Source organism: Cebus imitator, unplaced genomic scaffold (assembly GCF_001604975.1).
Source record: "Cebus imitator isolate Cc_AM_T3 unplaced genomic scaffold, Cebus_imitator-1.0 Scaffold51, whole genome shotgun sequence".
NCBI classification, from domain to species: domain Eukaryota; kingdom Metazoa; phylum Chordata; class Mammalia; order Primates; family Cebidae; genus Cebus; species Cebus imitator.
In genome coordinates, this window is record NW_016107366.1 from 6,958,679 (window position 1) to 6,979,287 (window position 20,609).

The following is a 20,609-nucleotide window of genomic DNA, read 5'->3' on the forward strand; positions in this document are numbered from 1 at the left end:
CCAAATCCCAGGCATCGTTCTTTCATAACTGAGACCTTTCAGCAAGGCTCCTCCTCCTAAATTCATCCCAAATCTGCCCACTTCTCACCACCTCCACTGCTTTAACCAGCACCCAGGACATTATTCTCTGTCAGCTAAATTACTGCATCAGTTTATTCACTGGTCTACTTGCCTGTAGCATTGTCCCCACATTCTACTCCACACACAAAACAGTCACAGTGGTCTCTCCAAAATAATGATCAGTTCATACACTATTAACCTGACAGTTCTATGGAGAGCAAAACTCTAGATCGTTGTATCCATCTCAACAATAAAATGAATGTTAGCCAGAAGAAGTGAATATGCATTCGTCAGACTCTCTTTGTGTAAGTAGTCAATGTTGGTTTTATTTTTTCTGACAGTGGAAAATGTCATAATGATCCATCCACTTACAGAATTTGCTGCCTTGAAAAAATAAAATCTGTCCAGTTATATAAGCTACACCCAGTAGCTTCTCAGAGCAACCAGACATAGAAATCTAAGCCCTTACCTTAGTCTATGAGATCCTAGGCATCCACAGCTGCCTACCTATCCTCCCTTATTTTTCTGTCTCCTCCCATGCATACTCTTGCTCCAGCTTCCACCAGCGCCCTTCTGCCCCTCAGCCACAGCAAACTACTTTGCAGTCAAGGCTTTGACATTTGCTGTTCCTCCTTCAGGGACACTCTTCCCCAAGATCTTTGCAAGCCCACCTCCTTTCCATTGTTCAAATGCAGCAGGATATTTGATGAGGATTTTCCTGTTTGGGAATTCCAACTAAAGCCCAGATGTGATAACAAACAGGCTCTAAGCATGCCACCCTCTCATGACAGCTGTCCACTATGGTGCCAGATTCCTCTCCCAGGGCTCATCCTGGGAGGTGGCTATCCCTATCAGATCTATTCCTACCAGGCTTCCCCCAGACCTCCTTCCCAATCTTCATGAGATGACTGCGAAAGAAGAAAGATGGGAGTTAGGGTCAGAAGCATCTGTCTTGTGGAAAGTGCCATGTTTATAATAAGAAGTGACCCCTCCCCGCTAAGCCAACTATTGAGGAGACTCCAGAGAACAGGCATAAAGCAGGAGGTCCCTAGAAGAAGTGACAATGGGCATGCTGTCCCCTTCAAGTTAGATATTATTTGTTGATCTGCCCTTGGACTTACCTGGTTCAGTAGGAGATAACTGGAATTATTTCAAAGTGAATATAGGGGCAGAAGTGCAGCTGCCTATACATAGCCCTACAGTTGCCCTGGCAAGAGTGGAAGAAGTTCTGATTGGGTGCAGGGAACATTGCACAAGGTGGTTTGGCTTGGCCCCATAAGTCCTCCAGAGGACTGACCAGCATTTGAATGTCTGCCACAGTGAGGACATCAGTGGCCAGTGTTAGCCAGAGAAGCAGTACCAGCCAACCCAGAAAGGACTGCAGCTGTGGCCAGATGAGTAAGACATTTTTCCAGTTTCTTCTCCTTCTGCCCACCTCAAATACACAGGAAGGGCTGGGACTTGAAGAAGGAAGAGGAGTGCATATCTCAGACCCAGATCATACCCTTTTTCCACTTTCATTTCTAGAAGACAATATCCCAGCTCAAGAATACTCCATGTGAGGGCAAGAGAAGGGAAAAGAGATTTAAATGGAGTTTGAGATTGAAATCTTAAAGAAGACCGGACTTTTATTAATCAGACAGTTATGGAATCCTCCTGTGTCGGTACTGGACCTGTCTGCCCTCAGTCTTTCTCACCCCTGCTATGTATTGGTGCTGGGACCTGATCACCGCAGGCTGTGCTTCCTTGGGTCACTTACTTCTGGTCATGTGGTCAAAGGCAGGCACAGGTGAGGGACTGGAAAACAGGAGGAAAGAAAATAATCCAGGTATTCATTGTCCACCCTCCTGTCTCCAGTGGAGTTTCTGACTGTGGGTTCTGATGGTCCAGATTTCACTCTTTACTCCTAGTTTCCTGGCTCTGGTCACACATCCTCCTCCATTTGCTCCTCTTCTGATAATATCTGGATAGTCTTACTGTCCTCTGTTCAGTTTCTCACCTTTTCCATCAACCATGTAACTAATTGTCTGCATCAAATTCTCTCTGTTTCAAATACTTTTTTTTCCCTTATATACAGGGTTTCGTTCTGTCACCCAGGCTGGAGTGCAGTGGCACCACCATAGCTTATTGCAGCCTCAAGCTCCTGTGCTCAAGCAATCCTCCTGCCTGAGCCTCCTGAACAGCTGGGACTACAGGCACGTGCCTCCACACCTGGTTAATTTTTTAAATTTTTGTAGAGATGTGGGTCTCACAGTGTTGCCCAGACTGGTCTTGAACTCCTGGCTTCAAGCGATCCTTTCCTCAGCCCCCCAAAATGCTGGGATTGCAGGTGTGAGCTACTGCACCTAGCCCTGTTTCAAATCCTGAAAGTGCTGTTTGTCTTTTGGATGGTCCTTAACTCATGCACTTCACCAGAGGTCTCTAAAGGTCTATGCTCTGGGAGACTATGCTATCGGGGTAGCATAGTTGAGATAGAAATGGCAAGAAATCAAATGGTTTCATATATATTCCTCAATCAAGACATCGTAATAAACCAATGACAAACGTCTCAACTCAAATGTCATGTCTTTAGAAGGACCTCTTCACGTGGGCGAAGGCAGCACATCCCTCTCCCAATCACATTCCACCCCATTACCTTTGTCTTCTTTCGGCAGCTTTCAGTACCTGAATTCATTTTTTTTTTTTTTTTGAGTTGGAGTCTCTCTTTGTCACCCAGGCTGGAGTGCAGTGGCACAATCTCAGCTCACTGCAACCTCTGCCTCCCGGGTACAAGCGATTCTCCTGCCTCAGCCTCCCGAGTGGCTGGGATTACAGGCGCATGCCACCATGCCCAGCTAATTTTTGTGTTTTTACTAGAGACAGGGTTTCACCATGTTGGTCAGGCTGGTCTGTTTTACTCAAAGGGTGGAATGAAATGAGCATCACTTACTTTCCTGTTACTATTTCTTTCTTCTGTAGTATTCTCTTTTCTTTGAGGAACTGTTCCTGTCCCACCTATGAAACTAACAATGCAAAATTTGGGGAGGCAAGCAGATTTTCCATACTCTAAAATTTCGTTTGTAGTTAGTAAGCAATCCAGGTATTTTCTTTATTTTTTGCATCAGTTTTTGTCATTACATTTTCATAGCACATTATCCATTATATCTATGTTTTAAAAATCATATTAGTAAATTACATGAGAATCTTTTAATATTTAAAACATCTTCTGTGTCAGTCGTTTCTAGCTTTTTCATTACAGTTTTGTATATGTGTGCTTTTCTTTCTTTTGCCAGAAGTCTGCTTCTCAGACTTGCCAGAGGTCTCCTTATTTTTTGTGTTTTCAAATAACCAAACGTCCCTTTTTAAAATTTATCAGGTTTACTGTGTTTTATACACTTTGGCTAATTCATTTTTGCTTTTTCTCTTGCTGACTGAGGATCAAATATGTTAAAACATGTCATATCTACTGTGGTTGCTCTAACTGGAGCCAAAAAGCAATATAGAACTATGTGGAGGTTGGGGCCATGACTGAAACTGATGATGAGGAGCGGAAGGCTGGACTGCTAAGTGGGATTGTAGTTGATGCCTCTTGCATCTGTTTCACACCCATTTAGCCCATCTCTGATTTCATTCATTCCTGTGACAGACCGTCTGACTCACCTCCTGATGCTGCTGCTCCACCTCAAGGCCCACACCTCTTGTCTTTCTCCATTCTGTGCCAGGGCCTTCTCCTAATGCCAGGAAGCTTTCCAGGCTGGCTTAGCTCAGAAATGCAGAGGAATTCATACCCTATGGGCAACCCTCAACCAATGCACAATGGTGGCCAATGAACAAATGCTCCATCCTCCTCTCTCTTGGGTAGGCGCTTGTAGGGAATTTCTGCATACTTCTCAGAGGTCCTGGTGGGATGGAGCTCTTGTTGCTGACAATAGTGACCTCACAGTGTGTCCCCTGATGGATTTTTCCTCTATCTTTGTTTTGCTAGCCCTATCTCCATGCTTCTTCATCCTGGGATCACCTGCACTGTCCTTGTCTGAGGCTCTGCCTTGTGGGACACTAAAACACTCATCACCACTGCCTGGGAAATGTTTGAAGTGAACACAGAATAGGATTAATTGTAGAACTTCTAAGTCGGCTTCTCTCCTGCTTGGAGAGATGACTTGCAGAAAACCTCAGAGCGTAGATGAACAGAAAAGGCTGTGCTATTTAACAGCTGTAACATTTGAGACCAGGCCGTTTTGCTGTGGGCATCTTAAATAAGCACAGCACTGTAAGAAGAGGCAAACATTCTTGAACTACAAGAAAGCACTGTGGCATCAATTGGCAGAGAACTCTCTCAGTGGTAGCTGACGTGCTTTGGGCGACAGGACCACCAGAACATCTCTTCAAGGTCACCATGACTTCAGCAGGGTGCCCCAAAACACCAGCTGGGCACTTACTGTCAATGGAGTGCTGACACCAGGGAGGTGAATCTGGCCACAGGGGACATCCCGGAATTCCCTTCTCTCAGAAGGTACCCACAGATAAACAATGAGTTGAACTGATTCCTGGGCAAATAGAAGCAACCCTAGAATATTTGAAGGGAGAATTTTTGAAGAATATTTGAGAAAGAAGACGACGACTCTGTGCTAATTTTGTACCTAGAGCATCAGCCCTGTCATTTAAGTTTTAGAAGAAACGCAAACCTCTTTCACCATCACAGTTGGGTAAAGTCTGAAATGTATTTTACAACCATATATTGACAATTATTCAGCTCATAATTTCCCAAAATTCAGTCAGTTGTCTATCATCTTGATGATGTATCATTTATACTATTAGTTACCTAATACGTTCCTTTCAACCAACCCACTTTTTAAAACTTAAATGCAAATAAATGTGAAATTATAATTTTAGTATCTATCTATATTTTTCTAATAGTTATTGGAATATATAACTGTTAAAGTAAAAACTATCTCAACTCATATGTGGTATCTGTATTACACAGCAGGAAAAAATAGATTTGGACATAACCACAAGTTACCTGACTTTGTTTCTCATCAGATTTCTAGCATGACGTCCTCTGCTTTGTGAGATACAAATTCTTGGTTAATTCCATTTGGTTATAATCCTTCCACAAAGTCTGTTTTTCAGAAAAGGTACCTGGATGCTATAATTTTGACTTTTGACATTTCTGAAAGTGTCTCTCTTTATTCCCATACATGAAAGTTTGGTTGGCTGTGGAATTTTAATTCTTTTTTTTTTTTGAGACAAAGTTTCGCTCTTGTTACGCAGGCTGGAGTGCAATGGCGCGATCTTGGCCCACTGTAACCTCCGTCTCCCGGGTTCAAGCAATTCTCCTGCCTCAGCCTCCTGAGTAGCTGGGACTACAGGTGTGCGCTACCATGCCCAGCTAATTTTTGTATTTTTAGTAGAGACGGGGTTTCACCATGTTGACCAGGATGGTCTCGATCAATTGACCTCATGATCCACCCGCCTCGGCCTCCCAAAGTGCTGGGATTACAGGCGTGGGCCACCGCGCCCGGCCGGAATTTTAATTCTCAATCCACAGGATTAGTTACACATTACCCCATTGTCCTCTAATTTTTCATACTGCAAATGAGAACTCCAAAGCCAATTTGAATTGCTCTCTATATAGAAGTGTATAGGATTTTTATGTTATTATTAAAATGCATAAATTTTACCAGAAATGTACATAGGTGGATATTTCGCAACAGTTCTGTCCAGGACTCAGTGAATCATTTCAATCCATAGATTATGCTCCTTCTTTAGCTCAGGAAATTTTCTTTTATTTATTTATTTAGATTTAGATTTTGGTGGGGATAGTGTCTCATTATGTTGCCCTGCTGGTCTTGAACTTAAGGGCTTAAGTGATCCTCCTGCCTCAGCCTCCCAAGTGGCTGGGATTTGAGCTACCATGCCCAACTTATTTTGTTCACTGATACTCCTCTTCCATCCAATATTCTCTTCTATTCTATGACTCCTGTTATATAAATATTGAAACATTATGTCGATCTCCTTCCTTCGTCTTTATCTCATGAATTTATCTTTTTGTCTATGTCCTTTGAGCAGATTATATTCTTTTGATTTGATCTAACAATTCACTAAATCAGGTTGCAATAGCATATATGCTGTAGTTCTATTCTATTTTGGTGAGCATATAGTCATTCCTTTATTTTTAAGGACTGTTTCTTATTCTCCCAGTATTTTCATTTCATTCTTCTTTTACTGTCTGAAATTTTACTGAGAATACCAATTTGCTTTGTTTTCTTTTTTGTTTCCAGTGGGGCTGGATGAAAATACAAATTTGAATCCTTAAAAGTTATCTCCTGTTTTCCATAATCATTCTTTTGAAATAGAAGCCATTGGCTCTGCCTGACTGTTGGTTCCCTTTTGGGGGCTGCTAGATCTCCTCTGATGACTAATTGGTGCTTGTTGTTCTGTACTGATGTTCATAAATATGAAAGCCCACACTGAAAAGGTCCGATAGGTTTGGGTACTGTCAGCAACTGCACCAGTCTCTATGAGCTTCTCCCCAGCCTTTTCCCAGCTTATTTCTGTTTCCACCCCTGCTGGCACTTTCCTGTGGCTATCAGTCTCAGGAGGGACTTGAACACAGGCCCTGCCTTTGCTGCTGTGTTTATAGGATAGCCAGTCATAGCGGGTTCATATCTTCCAGAAAGTCCGCAAGGTTTCTGCCGGATTGATGTAGTTCTTCCTTTTTTAACAGTGGGGTTACAAGTTGTTTTTTTTCTTTCTCTGTTGTTTTTATCACTTCAATAAGGTTTGAGGAAGGTATTGTAAGCTCAAACTGTTATCTTGAAGTAAACCCTGAGTGACTTCCTGCTAGACTGGGCCTGATACTGCAGCCTCTGGGGTGCTCTACCCACAGACCTCTAAGTTCCCACTGCCAGTGTCCATGTGTCTGCCTGAGAGCTTTCTGTTTTATTCAAGAAATATTTCTGAATGAGTGAACAAATAAGCAAAAAACTGGCTTGAACTATCTCAAACATGGTTCGGATACCATGTCTTATCTTATTTAACTATTCCCAAGGTGCCTTGCCAGTTGTGAAGTAGCATCATTGTCTGGGGTAAATACCCGGGGTTTGTGTCTCACACCAAGAAGATTAAGGTCAGGGGCACATGTGGGTAGGTCAAGGAGAGGAAAGTCTAATAGGCAGAAGGCGAGAGGAGAGCAGCTTTCTCTCTCTTGAGTGACAGGTGACTGAGAGGGAAAAGCTGGCCTGCAGCTGACTGCAGCAGATTTTATATGCAGGCTTGAGGAGGTGGTGTCTGACTTAAACAGGCCCGCAGATTGGTTTGACCAGGTGTGACGTTTACATAACATGTGGGGAAGGCTGGCCACCCCATCCTAATCTTATTATGCAAATGGGCTTTCCACTGGGTGGGTGCCATCTTGTTTGTTCCTTGCTGTACATGTGGCTGTAAAAGAGAAGGGAAGATGGGGCTGTCATTTTGATCATACCTAGTCCCAGGTAGCCTTTTCCTATTGGCTCAACTGCCAGCATTCACCCGTGCAAGCTTCTAGCTAAGTCTACAGCTCGATTTTACAGGCTGCTCTTTGTTAGAAAAGAACATGATTGATCGGGTGCCGTGGCCCACGCCTGTAATCCCAGTCCTTTGGGAGGCTGAGGCGGGCGGATCACGAGGTCAGGAGATCGAGACCATCCTGGCCAACATGGTGAAACCCCATCTCTACTAAAAATACAAACATTAGCTGGGCATGGTGGCACACGCCTGTAGCCCCAGTTACTCGAGAGGCTGAGGCAGAAGAATTGATTGAACCCGGGAGGTGGAGGTTGCAGTGGGCAGAAATGGAGATCACACCACTGCACTCCAGCCTGGCAATAGAGAGAGATTCCATTTTAAAGAAAAAAAAAAAAAAAAGGACATGATTTTGGGGCTGCTTTGCATTAAAAGGAAAACCTTACTGAGGAGTCCTGTACCCTCACTATCTGCTTAAATGCTTTCTTCTTAGTCCTACGTCAGTTGCAGGATAAAGTCTAAATGTCTCATCCTGGATTTCAAGGCCAGCACGATCTCACCTCTGTCTATTATTCCACTGCAATGTCTCCCACACTTGATCTTCCCTGCTGCTGTGTGTGGTAGAATCTATTTTGCTGGCTCTCTCAACCTTCTATGCCTCATTTTCAGTCATTGCAAACTCCCATGCATTTTGGGTGGAGGAATTATGCCTCTTGCACAACTCATCTCTGGGGTGGAGGCTGCCACACACAGTCACGGGCATGCAACACAAGTGGAACCAATCAGAGTCCTTTCCAGGAATTCATATCATCCCAGAGGGAGAGGAAGTCTTCTCTTTCCCCTGGAATCACTCTCTGGGGCGGTGGAATCATGTAAGCCTCGAGCTGTCTGCAGACATCTCTGTCGCATGAATCTTGTCCTCAGTTGGAGGGAAGGAACCATATTCACAGAAAAAGAGAAGCAAGACAGACAGACAGACAGACAGGCAGACAGACAGACACACACACACACACAGAGAACAGAGTGAGTGATCACATTGCCACGCCACGTTGTCTGAGTCTCTGCATCCCCTGTCCTTCCTGGTTTCATGAGCCAATACATTTCTAAACACACACACACACACACACACACACACACACACACACACACACACCCCTTGTGAATTTGAGTTGTATTTCCTTTATGGACTGACACAAAGTGTCTTGACTGCTTTTCGGCGGTACTGGATTGCTGATGATTTCCAGAATTCCACACTGTCTCCGACTGTCACCCTTTATGGGTTCAAGAGACACCTTGCTAGGCACATCAAGTCCAGGAGGATTTGGCAATTGCACGGGTGGCTCCTGTGGCCCATTCTCCTTGTTCTCTGGGTTTTTCTTCAGGCTACTCGATGTGGCCATGCTCAGGGTGGCAGGGGGATTCTCCTTCATGCTCTCTGTCCCTCCCCGACACCTGCTTAGTCCCTCTGCTCCTTTGCACCCTCCAGAGTCTGCCTCCTTATGCAGCCTGGTTCCTGACATGGGCTGGCAGCCTTTTCTGTTCCTCTAGTTCTGTTGCTGGGTACGGGCTTTAGATGCTGCAGCCTTTAGACCCTGAGGGTCCACAGTATGGACGCACAGCAAGTCTCTGACAGACCTCGAGCACAATAAAGATGAATTACTTGTGAAAAATCTTTCCTCCCTTATCAGGCCTGAGGCTGTGAATCGCCTTCCCAGACTTCGGTCACATTTGAGACACCCAGGAACGGGGTAGAGTGAAGGCTTAGAGACCTTTCCGCTATTGTGTTTCAACTGTGTCACAAGTGTCAGGTGCTCAGAGGAGGAAGTGTGAGAAAAGCCAGGCAGGTTCGGGAGCTGGGAGATGTCACAGATAGGCCGGCCATGGGCAGAAGGGCCTGGCTAGGCTGCAGCAGTTCAGGCTTTCCCAAGATAGGGCGGGGCTTGGACGACGCAGCCTTTAAATATTCCCAAGGTGCCCTGCCAGTTGTGCCCTGCCCCTCAGGAGGAGCCCCCGTGGCCTGCCTGAGTGACCTTGAGGATGTCAGGTTGGCAGCTTCTGACGTGGGACGGGAAGGCTTGGGCAGGGGCCGATGTTTAGTGAATTCAGGCCCAGGTTTTGACAGTCATTTTCCGAGTCTGAATGGGGCTGGGGCTGACTCACAGCCTCCTTCTGGGGCAGCCGGTTATACCTCCTCTGGTGCATGGAGAGGCCTGAGCTGCAAAGGCATAAGCCTCAACACTCACTCCAGGGTTAGCAAATGAGGTCTCCCTGCCTTTCGGCTCCTCCCCCAACCCCAATCCACCTGTCTCTATTGTAACCCTGGGCCAGGTGGGCTGTGAGACAGAAATGGACAGTGTCTGTGCTTCACGGCCTTGGGAGACCCCTGCCCGCCTTCCCCATGCCAAGCACCCCCAGCCCTCATCACTCAACGGGTGGGCTGGTCCTCGACAAGCCACCTCTGGAACTTTCCAGCCTCAAACTGTCTGCATTCTGTGACTCATTAGGAAGCTCCTCACCGCTCATGTATTTATGAAGCCCCTACATGGAGATTCTGGGCTGCTTGCTTTTTCTTTGTTTTTCCTCTTTGATTTCCTTCCTACTTCAAGGACTCTGAGGGTGGATTCACTTTGCTGAGCTTCTAGGCCAGCCCAGCTGAATGAGAGGAAATATCCCAGCATACTTCTTGCCTGGTGATTATGTTTCTCCTAGAGGGTCAAATCAAGAGCCAGAGAATCACATGCTTATAGCAGGGAGGGGGCAGAGAGGCAGCGCTGCACAGGGGTTCCTTGGGAAGATCACAGCCCCAACACAAGACAGACCCTGAGTCTGAAACCAGCCCTGCCACTCACCAGTGTATGACCTGGAACAAGTAACTCCCTGAGATATGACCTTTTTTTTTTTTTTTTTTTCATTGCAAAGTAGAGATTAAAAAACTACTTTGCAGGGTTATTATGAAAATGAAATGGGATGTATTAGAAGTCTGATGTTTAATGACTGGAAGCCCTAGGCCTGTTTTATCCCAACCACCTTGAGAGACAGAGGCGGACTTGCCTAAAGTCATGACCCGAGACGCCGGCAGAATCACAGCTCATCCTGTTTCCCACTCTGGGGCCCTATACACCCTACACTGCCCCCACTACAAGAGAGACAAGAGCCAGGGCAGACGAACATGACGGGAAAACTTTTCAGTTCTCTGATCATCACCTGAGGGGCAGCACATGTGGCAGGATTAGCAAACCCGCCCGTCTGCTTCCATGTCGGCGATGGAGAATAAAGGAACGAGCGGGAAAAAGTCAAACAGAAGAAAGCGCCCAGAAAAGATGTTTTTATGTTCACTTACATGGAAAAAAATCCAAGCATATAACATGTAGATATATGTTTCTCAGAAAATTCATCTCCATGAACCTGTTTATTTCAATCGAAGTTATAATTCAAAAGTTGCCAAATGGAAGCCATAAAATTGTGGGGTGGGGGTTGGGGAGGAGAGCCACCAAGGGGAAGGTAGTAATTATGTGCTATTTCTTTTCTAGTTGCAGATAATTTGGAGTTTTAACTTTTCCAGCAAGTCAGAGTTACATAAACAGATGCCATACTAAAATATGATTGTGTAAAAATATAAAATTCCTAAAACATGATGGCAATAATATTTCAGGAAAAAAATTAAAGTCTGATAGTATCAGAAAATACAAATAGGATCATTTGAGCCGCTCTGTTTCTGTGTACGAATAGTATGTGAAAGAGAAAAGCATTTGGTCTGCACATAAGTTAGAAAGGGTAACGTTTCTAAACACTGACTTTGTAAGAAAACATGAAGGACATCTTACACTCAACAACAATGGCTGAAAGGAGGATATAACTGTCTCAAGGATGCAGCGGCAGAATACCATGGCCTTTGTTTTCAACTTGCTCTTAACCTATGTTGGGATGCGTTTTCCCGCAGAATCTAGCACCAATATATGGATCAGATTTTGTCTTTGATCTGAGTCCTCTATGTCTTCAGTTTGAGTGTATTGAGGTATGTTTTCTTTGGTTGCTGTTGTAACGAATGTGTAGTTAAAAAAAAAAAAACTGTAATATTTACAACAATCAAACATTTTAGATTTCAGTGTCAACTCTTCACATAAGAAAAAATGGAAAACTCTTTAAGAATCGTTGGAAGGCTATTACTTCCTGGCGTCTGTCATGAAACTGTTTTCGATACACAGGACAATTAGCCGATTAGCACAGCTGTATGCTTTCTGGTCCAGAATCTTCCCTGTGCTCAACGGGGAGGCAAGTCCCGTGACCGCTGTGTCTGCGGTTCGCCACGCTTCACAGTAGTTATCCACAAGGCGAACGCCATGGGGGCTGGAGCCGTGCCAAATGACCTTCTGGGGCCTAAAAAGTAATTTTGTCATGTTATTTTTCAAAATGACACTTCTTTGTGGTATATTTTGGTAAGCAAATTGGCATAAGTCTAGTGAATCAAGTTAAACTCCTTAACCCTGATGCCAAATCACCTCTCTATCCTCACTGCTCTTCCTGGCTTTCTTAACACACTAGGTTCCAGCCATACCCAGCTTGCAGTTGTTTTCAAATCACACCCTCTGCTTTTGTGAATCTAAACCTTTGCTCATGGGTCCCCTAGTCTGGAGAGCCTCTCTTTCATTTTCAGACCAGTGACTCCTTCTCATCTTTCAAAGGCCAATAAATACTTCCTCTTGCAGGAAGCCATCTCTGATTCTCACCCCTAAGTACAAATGAAAATAAACATTTCCTGTGTATCCTATGGTACCTGTTTCTCCATTTACAATATTCTGTCTAGAGTCATAGTTAGTGTGGGTCTATTTCCTCTGCAGACTGTGAGCCCTGTAAGGGTAGGAGGCGTGTAGGTTTATTACTGTGCCTTCCAGGCCTGGCCTCAGGCCTGATATAGAGTAAGCCCTGAGGGTTTGCCGAATTGTTCTATTCTGAAAAACACACATAATTTTCAAGATTTAGAGTGCAAATCACAGCGTAGTTACAGGATCACCGGGAGTTGTACTGCTTACCACTTACTATGTGCCCCCTGCATGCTATATGTTTTCATATATATTCATTTTATTCTCACAAAAATTCCATGACATAGACATGGTTATCTTGCCCATTTGACAGGTAAGGCAGCTGAGGCTCAGAGAGTGAAAATGTCTTGCCCAGGGTTCCATATTGAGTTACTGAACCTGGGTCTTCTGACTTCCAACAACAAGGCTTTCTCCATGGCACACAGTTGCCTCACTGTGACTTTATGTTGGCAATATCCTAGAGGAGCAGCTGATAAAGGTATCCCATTGTTAGGATGCCCCCTAAAACTGTCTATCACACCATATCTGAGGACTTCCACCCTCACTTACCAAGAAGGATCTGTCATTATGTCTCGGCCATCAAAGGAGTATATTGGAGTATGTGTATTGAACTGACCTCCATGGCCAGAAAAAATTGAGTCCCAATTATTAAAAAGTACTTGACCCTATAGAGACAAAATACCACATTAGAATCATTATACCATCGGCCTACAAATGAATTAGACTTTTACTCATTCTTCAAGGCCCAGATGCCACCTCATACTAGAGTCTCCAGCCCCAATCCTAGAGCCTGGACAGAGACTGGAAACTCAAGAAATGTTTGTGGTTTGATTTTATGATCCGTCCACAAACTCTTTTGCCTTATGTCTTGAGGCAATTTATCTTATTGTATGTGTGTACAAGCCTCCTTCCCATCACAAATGTGTTTTATGTCTTTAATTTATTATTGTTATTTTGAAAATATTATGCATATATACTAAGCTTCAAATATGTGGCAGGCCTTGTCTCAGTCTACACTGTGGATGAAATGGAGATGAACTTCTTAGTCCTTTTCCTGAAAGAGCCTGGTCCCTTGTAGGGAGATCCAAGAATAAAAATAATTTCAGTGGGTGAAGGTGCTGAAATAGACTTCTGGGACAGGAGATGGAAAGTGCTGGGTGTGGGGTTAGGATGGAACTTCCTAGCCTCAGGGTTTCAAACTGGAGTGCTGGGGTTGCAGAGACTAAAGGGTCTAAAGTACCTTTAAGAAACAAACAGTCATCAGGACCCAGAGCTTCTCCAGGGTGTAAGTGGCAGCGAGCTTTCTCTGCATAGCCTTGAAGGAGTCTGCTATTTCTGTGGAATAACTGAGGGATCCTACAAGGGCCTGTCTTACCAACAAATGGGGCAGAGAAATACCTGTTTAAATGCTCAGAGAACACCAAACCGGGGGTCAGGACAAAGTACTCTAATGTGCAGTGATTTTAAGCAAACTGCTTTCCTCCTCTGAGCCTCAGTTTTCTCGTCTGACAAACTAAAAAATTAATTCTCATGTTTATTAAAAGTACCTCTTAAGATAATGGGGTACTTTGTAAACAAACAAGAATCTGTATCAATGAAAGAAGTTATCATTATCTCTCCTGTGTGCTCCAAGAGTCATACAAGCAAAAAGGAAACTGAAGTTCAGGGAAGGCAAAGAACCCGCCCAAAGTGACACAGCCAGTCAGGGAGAGAGCTGGCTTAAGTCCACAGTCTTCTGTTGACGTCAGGAATGAAAACTGTCCCCAGGCCCTGTGGAGACCAATGCCTGCAGAAGGCAGTGGGAACCATACTTGTTTTTACCTTGAGGTTCACTATGGGAAGGCTGTATCTCTCTGCTTTCCTCACAATGGTGGAGAGATCTTGCAAATGAGAAGATAAGAACGCTCGGTAGGTGGACAACAGTCCTGCAGCTCTGGCCTGCCTGAAGCACTGAAAATCAGCTCGAATGTCCCCAGAAAATGGCATGTTCAGAGCAGCCAAATGTAGCTGAAAAATGTGAGACAAAAGAGAGCTGTCAGAATCAAAGGCAAACTCCAGCCCCCAGAACCATCTCACATTCCTGCGAAGATTCCAGACTTCTTAGGCTGGAAGGCACGTTAGAGGTCATCTTAGTCAATCCCTCCCTGACATTGGAATTGCAGTCTCTGTCTGACCATCTCCGGGGAAGCAGAACTATGGTCTCCCAAGCAGCCTGTTTCAGCTCTCTGAACAGCTTTAAGTAGTAGAAATGCTTTCCTTAGGTGAAAAAAATACAACAGAATATTGCTTGGACCAAATAAAGCACTTCAGGGATCTGAATCCACCTTCAGGCCATAAGTTTGAGAACTCTGGGTCTCTGCAGGGGTTTTAAGCTGGCTTTGGCCCTGGATCCCAGAGCTTCTTCCAGCCGTCTGTCTGCTGTCCTTTCTTCCGTCTGCTGGATAGGCCTGGGGCTGATCACATGAGGGGTCTGGGGGAAAGCCATGGAAAGAAGGACATGGCACCTGTGACTAAGACTGCTGAGACAGACCATTCTGGAAATTAGGGGTCTTATGGTAATTCCAGCCTCACATCCCTGCTATCTTGGTCAGCAGCCAAAATAAAAACCAGTCCACAGTCTATTTCTCCCACATGTTCGCTCCCCAAACCCAGCCTTCCACAACTGCCGTCTCTCTCAGCCTTTCTGCCACTCCCTCTGGGATGCATTCCATAATCAAGGAACACTCATCTCCCTGTCTCCCATCAATCTCACCACGGGGGTAACTTTTACCTCATCAACTTAGAGCTGGGAGGCTGGTACAGGACCTGGATCCAAGTTATCAAAAAGGAAAATACTCTTAAATGTCTTAAGCCAAAGAACATGAAATGAGACATGGTGGGGCAGGAGGCGGCCAGTATGACTCTCCGTTTTCTACTTTGCCTCTCACACCTGAACAACGCCTCTATGTATCGAGGTGACAAGGATTGCCATGGTGGTTTTCTGCTTTTCCAGCTTCCAGCCAGTTGGCCACAACTAGCCATGAGCCGGAGTGAGTGTCCAGACTGCCCCAAGCAGCCCTTGCACTTCTGTGGATATTTTTCTCCATTCAACACCCCTTTCCTTCCTGTAGAGGATGGACCCCAAGGCTGCCGCCTGCTACAGTCTCTCTCTTTTTATTCATCCCGGTTCTGTCTTGACCACCATGCTAGACTGAGAGGTCCAGGTCAAGCAGCATCATGCCCCATTCCCATCTCCTTCCTGCCCCGCACTGAGCCAAGGCTTCCCCAGCAGGCCTCCCAGTGGCTAGCATTTTATGCTCTACATTCCCAGCCATTAGGATAAGAGAGAGCTTTAGCATGCTGCCCACCCACCACAATCACAGGCAGGCCACCAGACTTCCACCTCCACATACACACCCTGACCCTTTGATGTCCTTGCCAGCCATCTGACTATGCTGCCCCCAACCCCCGTCTTCCTCCTCATGCATATGGAGACTCTGGTGCCTGAGGGAAGAAGCCCTGTGGTCTCATCGCCCTCCAACCAGTGCACTTTGGGGCTACATCTGAGCGCAACACAAGGGTCCTTGAAGGATTGAGGCTTCCCCAATGCCAGGGGCTGCCCAAGAAAGGCACAGGCAGGAGGCAACTGCAGGGGCTCCTGGCCACACCTCTAATCCCACCAAGGCTACTCTCCTTTAGAAAGACACAGAGAAATGTCTGAAATTATGGTTGTCTGAATGATGAGATTGGGAGGTTTTGTGTCCTCATGTTTGTATTTCTTTAACTACTGGAACTTTTTTTTTTTTTTTTTTTTTTGAGACGGAGTTTTGCTCTTGTTACCCAGGCTGGAGTGCAATGGTGCGATCTCAGCTCACCGCAACCTCCGCCTCCTGGGTTCAGGCAATTCTCCTGCCTCAGCCTCCTGAGTAGCTGGGATTACAGGCACGCGCCACCATGCCCAGCTAATTTTTGTTTTTTTAGTAGAGACGGGATTTCACCGTGTTGACCAGGATGGTCTCGATCTCTTGACCTCGTGATCCACCCGCCTCGGCCTCCCAAAGTGCTGGGATTACAGGCGTGAGTCACCGCGCCCGGCCACATTTTTATAAAATGGCAACACTTTCATATTGTCCTTTTATGAAGACAATAATGTTACAACACTCAAGATGTTAAAATTGCTATTTTGGGGATGGTTGTAGTTTTGATAAAATTGTAGGTGTGTTACTATTTTCTTCTCCATTCTTTTCATGCACTGTTAACATTTCCTGCAATGAATACGTATTCGTTCTGAATTTATAAAATACTATTTTAAAAAATCCTTTAGCTATGGTCCTAACTTTGGGGCTTTTTGAAGGGTTACTGATACTCACATCTCTCTTCCTCACTTCCCACTGACTCCTCAACCAACTAGAATCTTTTTGGCTACTAAATGCTTTGCTCTAGATTCTAAATTTGAAGGATACCTTTTGGTTCTCCTTAAGGATTTCCTGGCAGCCTTTGACACTGTTGGCTACCACCTTGCTTGGCTTGCTTCTTCCTCTCTGGCGATGGCTTCTCAGTTTCCTTCTCATATTTCTCCCATTAGTTCCTTTTCAGTTTTGTTCCTCATCGTCTAATCTCTTCTGACTGTATAGATTCTCTTTCAGGAATCCAACCAGCCCCGTAATAATTGCATGGTTCGTCTCCAGCCCAGATCCCACTGTGGGGTTTCAGACCTTCAGATCCTATCTGAGCACCTCAGACTCACCACGCTCCAAATGAGTTCCTCCTTGGTCAATAGCAGCACAGCAGGAAGTGCTCACATCTGTTTTTAGAAAATGCCCCCACAATCCTTGCTACAAGGAGTGTCCTTAGGCCTTCAACCTCATTCACCTGGCTACTCTCCATTGGTCTGGGAGTGGGCAGTTGACCCAAGACTGACTGTACAGACTATCTCTCCCGAGACTCTGAACTGAGTCCGTAGTACTGGACTTGGCAGCTGTAAAATCACACAGAATTGGGTCAAGAATCGGTGCCAGAGTGACCCAAAGCTGTGTGCAAGCTCATGTCACCTATGTATGTGTGTTGGGGTGAGGTGGGGAGGAAGAAAGACTCTTTCAGAAGGTTATCTGTGGAGACTGCAAAGCAGACTAATAGAGACAAGAGTCTCAGGCCTGGCTGTTCTTCCTGTGATGGCGTTCCATGAGGTATCTATGATGATTTAAACAAGATCTTTACTTAACCTAGCAAAAGAATAGAGAGAGAGTTTCTAATTCTAGCGATGAAACAATCCCTGGAAAGGAAACTGTCACCACTCAATCATCCAAGCATGTGGGCATTATTCTTGACCTCTCTCATCCTTATTGCACCATTTTCAACCAATGACCCAAGTAGCCACTCCTGCTTCTTTCATGTCTCTCCAGTGGCCTGCTAGTCTATGTACTCACTGCTGTGATTCTAGTTCAGATTGCGCAGGAGCTACCTAGCTGGCCTTTGGACCCCTGCTCCTGTCCCTTCTGATTAATCTGCATACTGTAACCAAGGTAATTTCTGAAACACCAGTCTTATCATACCTGTTCCCTGCCTTAGCTCCCTTCTGTAGCTTCCCATTGCCCACAGAAAATGGTCAAACTCTTTGGCTTGGTTTGCAAGCCCTTGAGGCTTAGCCCTTGCTTTTGCTGACTTCCACAGACTAAACGTCTCCCGTTTCTGCCTTGAACTCTATTCTTTGTCTAGACTGAAATACTAGCAATTACGGAATGCACAGCCCTTGCCCTTGCCTCCCTCTTGTCCATCTTCCCTCTTCCTCTTTCTTCTACCTGGCTCACCCTTGAACTCAGCTGTCCTTTGGGTCTTAGTTTGGAGGTCACCTTCTCCAGGTAGACTTCTCTGACCTTCCTCATACCCCCAGCGCCCTGTGCTTGGCTCACCCAAACAACTTACCACCCTGTATTGTAGTTCTCTATTTTTTGTTTGCCTCCCCCACCAGTCTATAAGCATCATGATGGTATGGAACTATGTACTAAGCATGAGGCTTAGCACATAGTAGATACACACTCAGTATTTGCAGATTAAATGTATAAATTGTACTTACAGCAGGCCTCTCATAATTGGCACTTGAAATAGGGTTCAGTGGAGGCAGAGGCTGATGTAGCTGTTATGTAAAGGAGGAAAAGAAACAGTTCTGAATATGCATTCGATCTGTTCTTCAGAGTGCACTGAGGTGCAAGTGGAATATTTCTAGAGAAGATGCTTTAGTTTGATGCAATTGTTTGCCATTGTCTCTAACTGTGACTCTTAACTGTAAAGAGTTTCATGACCTGCTGAAGAAGTCATCTTCAGAAAGGGAGAATATGTTCTCAAGACTTTTAAAAGAGCGCCGAATCAAGGAAGGGCATTCTTTTTGATAAACCCATGTTTAATCACCGATGCTTTCACTTCGCAGAGAAAGCTACCTCTTCAGAGCCTCGGTTCACCATTGGCAAAACCAGGATGATAGTGCCCACCTCAAAGCATTGCTCTAGGGCTAGAAGACGGACAACACCAGTTGCCCATGTTCTTATAAGGCAGACGGTGCCAAAAATTAAAAGAATCTTCTGGATTGCTTATACCAATAAATGATTCCACAGATGAACAAACTGAGGCCAAGAGAGGGAAAACCCTGACCAAGAGGATGTGGCTACTACATAGGAACAGCAGGTCTGTAGCCTCTGGATCTCGTTATTCCTCCACTCCATTACGGGAACGTCTGTTAGCGCCCATCAATTTCTAGGATTTCACCAGATACTAAACCGTGCACAGCTGGCTGTCCAGAGTTTGGAGAGGCTTGCTAGATACCATGGGGCACTCAGGAAAAGCTGACAAATGAATGCATGAGGTAACTACTCACGTTGCTGGAAAGTGCAGGAGGTGGAGGGCTGTCGGCAGAAATGGGGATCAGTTCTCCCAGCTTTAAGAAAAAGAGTACATTGAAATGAAACCTTGACTACAAACTTTTCCCTATTCAAAACAGAAAAAAATGGCATTTATGGGAGTATATTATTATTTTTAGAGGGTATTTGAAGGCAGTGTGTTAAAAAAAGTTTAGAAATTACCTGCAATTTTTTCCAGCCATCTCTAACGCGAATGAAGAACTCAGTGCTGTCCCTCAGGTAGACGAATGTTCCTTCTATAATCAAATGCGCTGTCTGCAGCATGTCATCCATGTTGCTGAATGCTGTGACCTGTCAGATCATTTAAATTTCAAACACTGCCATTATCATAAGAGCAATGGCACCATCTGATAGCCTGGCCTCTCTGTAAAGTCAACTAGGAGCTGACCTCCAATATTCGATAAAAAGGCTTGTTAATGTGCCAGATAGAGATATATACCTTCATTAATAACTAAAGGGCATTCTTCTTGATAAAACAAAAACATGTATACTTTGAAACACAAATCTAAACTATAATAAATGAATTTAAACAAAAAAGACAACATTCTGTGAGTATAAAGGCATTTACAAATTGTCAGTGGAGTTATCTTCATGCTGGTTTGGGTATTAGCAAAAGCACTGGTAAGTTTTGCCACTTCTATTTTTTAAAGCTGCTTGGTGGCACTAACATGGTTAAATGGTGTTACTTCATGCTGGTCCTTGAAGAGTTTCAAATTTTTCATTTGGAATAAGAAAGGCGAGCAAATGAGCAACTACACTTAAGGTCTTAAATCTTTTTCTGTCTAGCTTGGTAGTTACATTAAACGCATGACAGAAAATGGAGGTCTGCAATTCATCGCCGAGAAAAGTGCCAAAGATCAGACAGTCATTTGGCATATCCAGACGCACATATAGAAGCTACAAATATCTATTGAATACATCAAATCTCAAAAGCCAAGAGAGTTTTTGTTTTCCATTGTGACTGAGAAAGATTATAAAAAATTCATTTTCACCTAGCCTTGAAGATAATAAGCTTTGTGCACCAAAATGACAAGGGAACCAAATATCAAAATTCCATCATATGTATGACAGTCCTTTCTTTTGGCAGCCAAATTTTGCAACTAATGCCCTGCAAAGATCAAAGAGCATTCTTAGGACGCCTGACATTCTTGTGAAGCATTTGTCCATTTTTCCGTGCATTACAATAATCTTGGAGTGCTGTATCTTATTCTAATGAACTACAGGGCAGGCAACGAACACACCAGAGATGTCCTTTGCAGAATGGAGAAGGCTGAATTGCCCAAGTAAATCTGAGCAGCACAAGGGTATGTTGTAATATTGTTTATGCTCTTGGGCTTTTGTTGTTGTTTTGTTTTTT

At 44.6% G+C, this 20,609-nt stretch overlaps 1 protein-coding gene across 1 annotated transcript in view; it reads right to left on the minus strand.

Moving 5' to 3' along the window:
• Nucleotides 1-10,842: 10,842 nt before the first annotated feature.
• COL15A1 (collagen type XV alpha 1 chain) overlaps nucleotides 10,843-20,609 on the minus strand; it is a 115,436-nt gene continuing 105,669 nt past the window's right edge. The window contains exons 37-42 of the mRNA XM_017527723.2: nucleotides 19,415-19,543; nucleotides 19,210-19,269; nucleotides 18,415-18,474; nucleotides 14,184-14,369; nucleotides 12,912-13,027; nucleotides 10,843-11,919 (exon numbers count right to left, since the gene is read on the minus strand). Coding sequence (XP_017383212.1) covers nucleotides 11,706-11,919; nucleotides 12,912-13,027; nucleotides 14,184-14,369; nucleotides 18,415-18,474; nucleotides 19,210-19,269; nucleotides 19,415-19,543 — 765 coding nt within the window. The 3' untranslated portion in view covers nucleotides 10,843-11,705. The remainder of the gene's footprint in view (nucleotides 11,920-12,911; nucleotides 13,028-14,183; nucleotides 14,370-18,414; nucleotides 18,475-19,209; nucleotides 19,270-19,414; nucleotides 19,544-20,609) is intronic.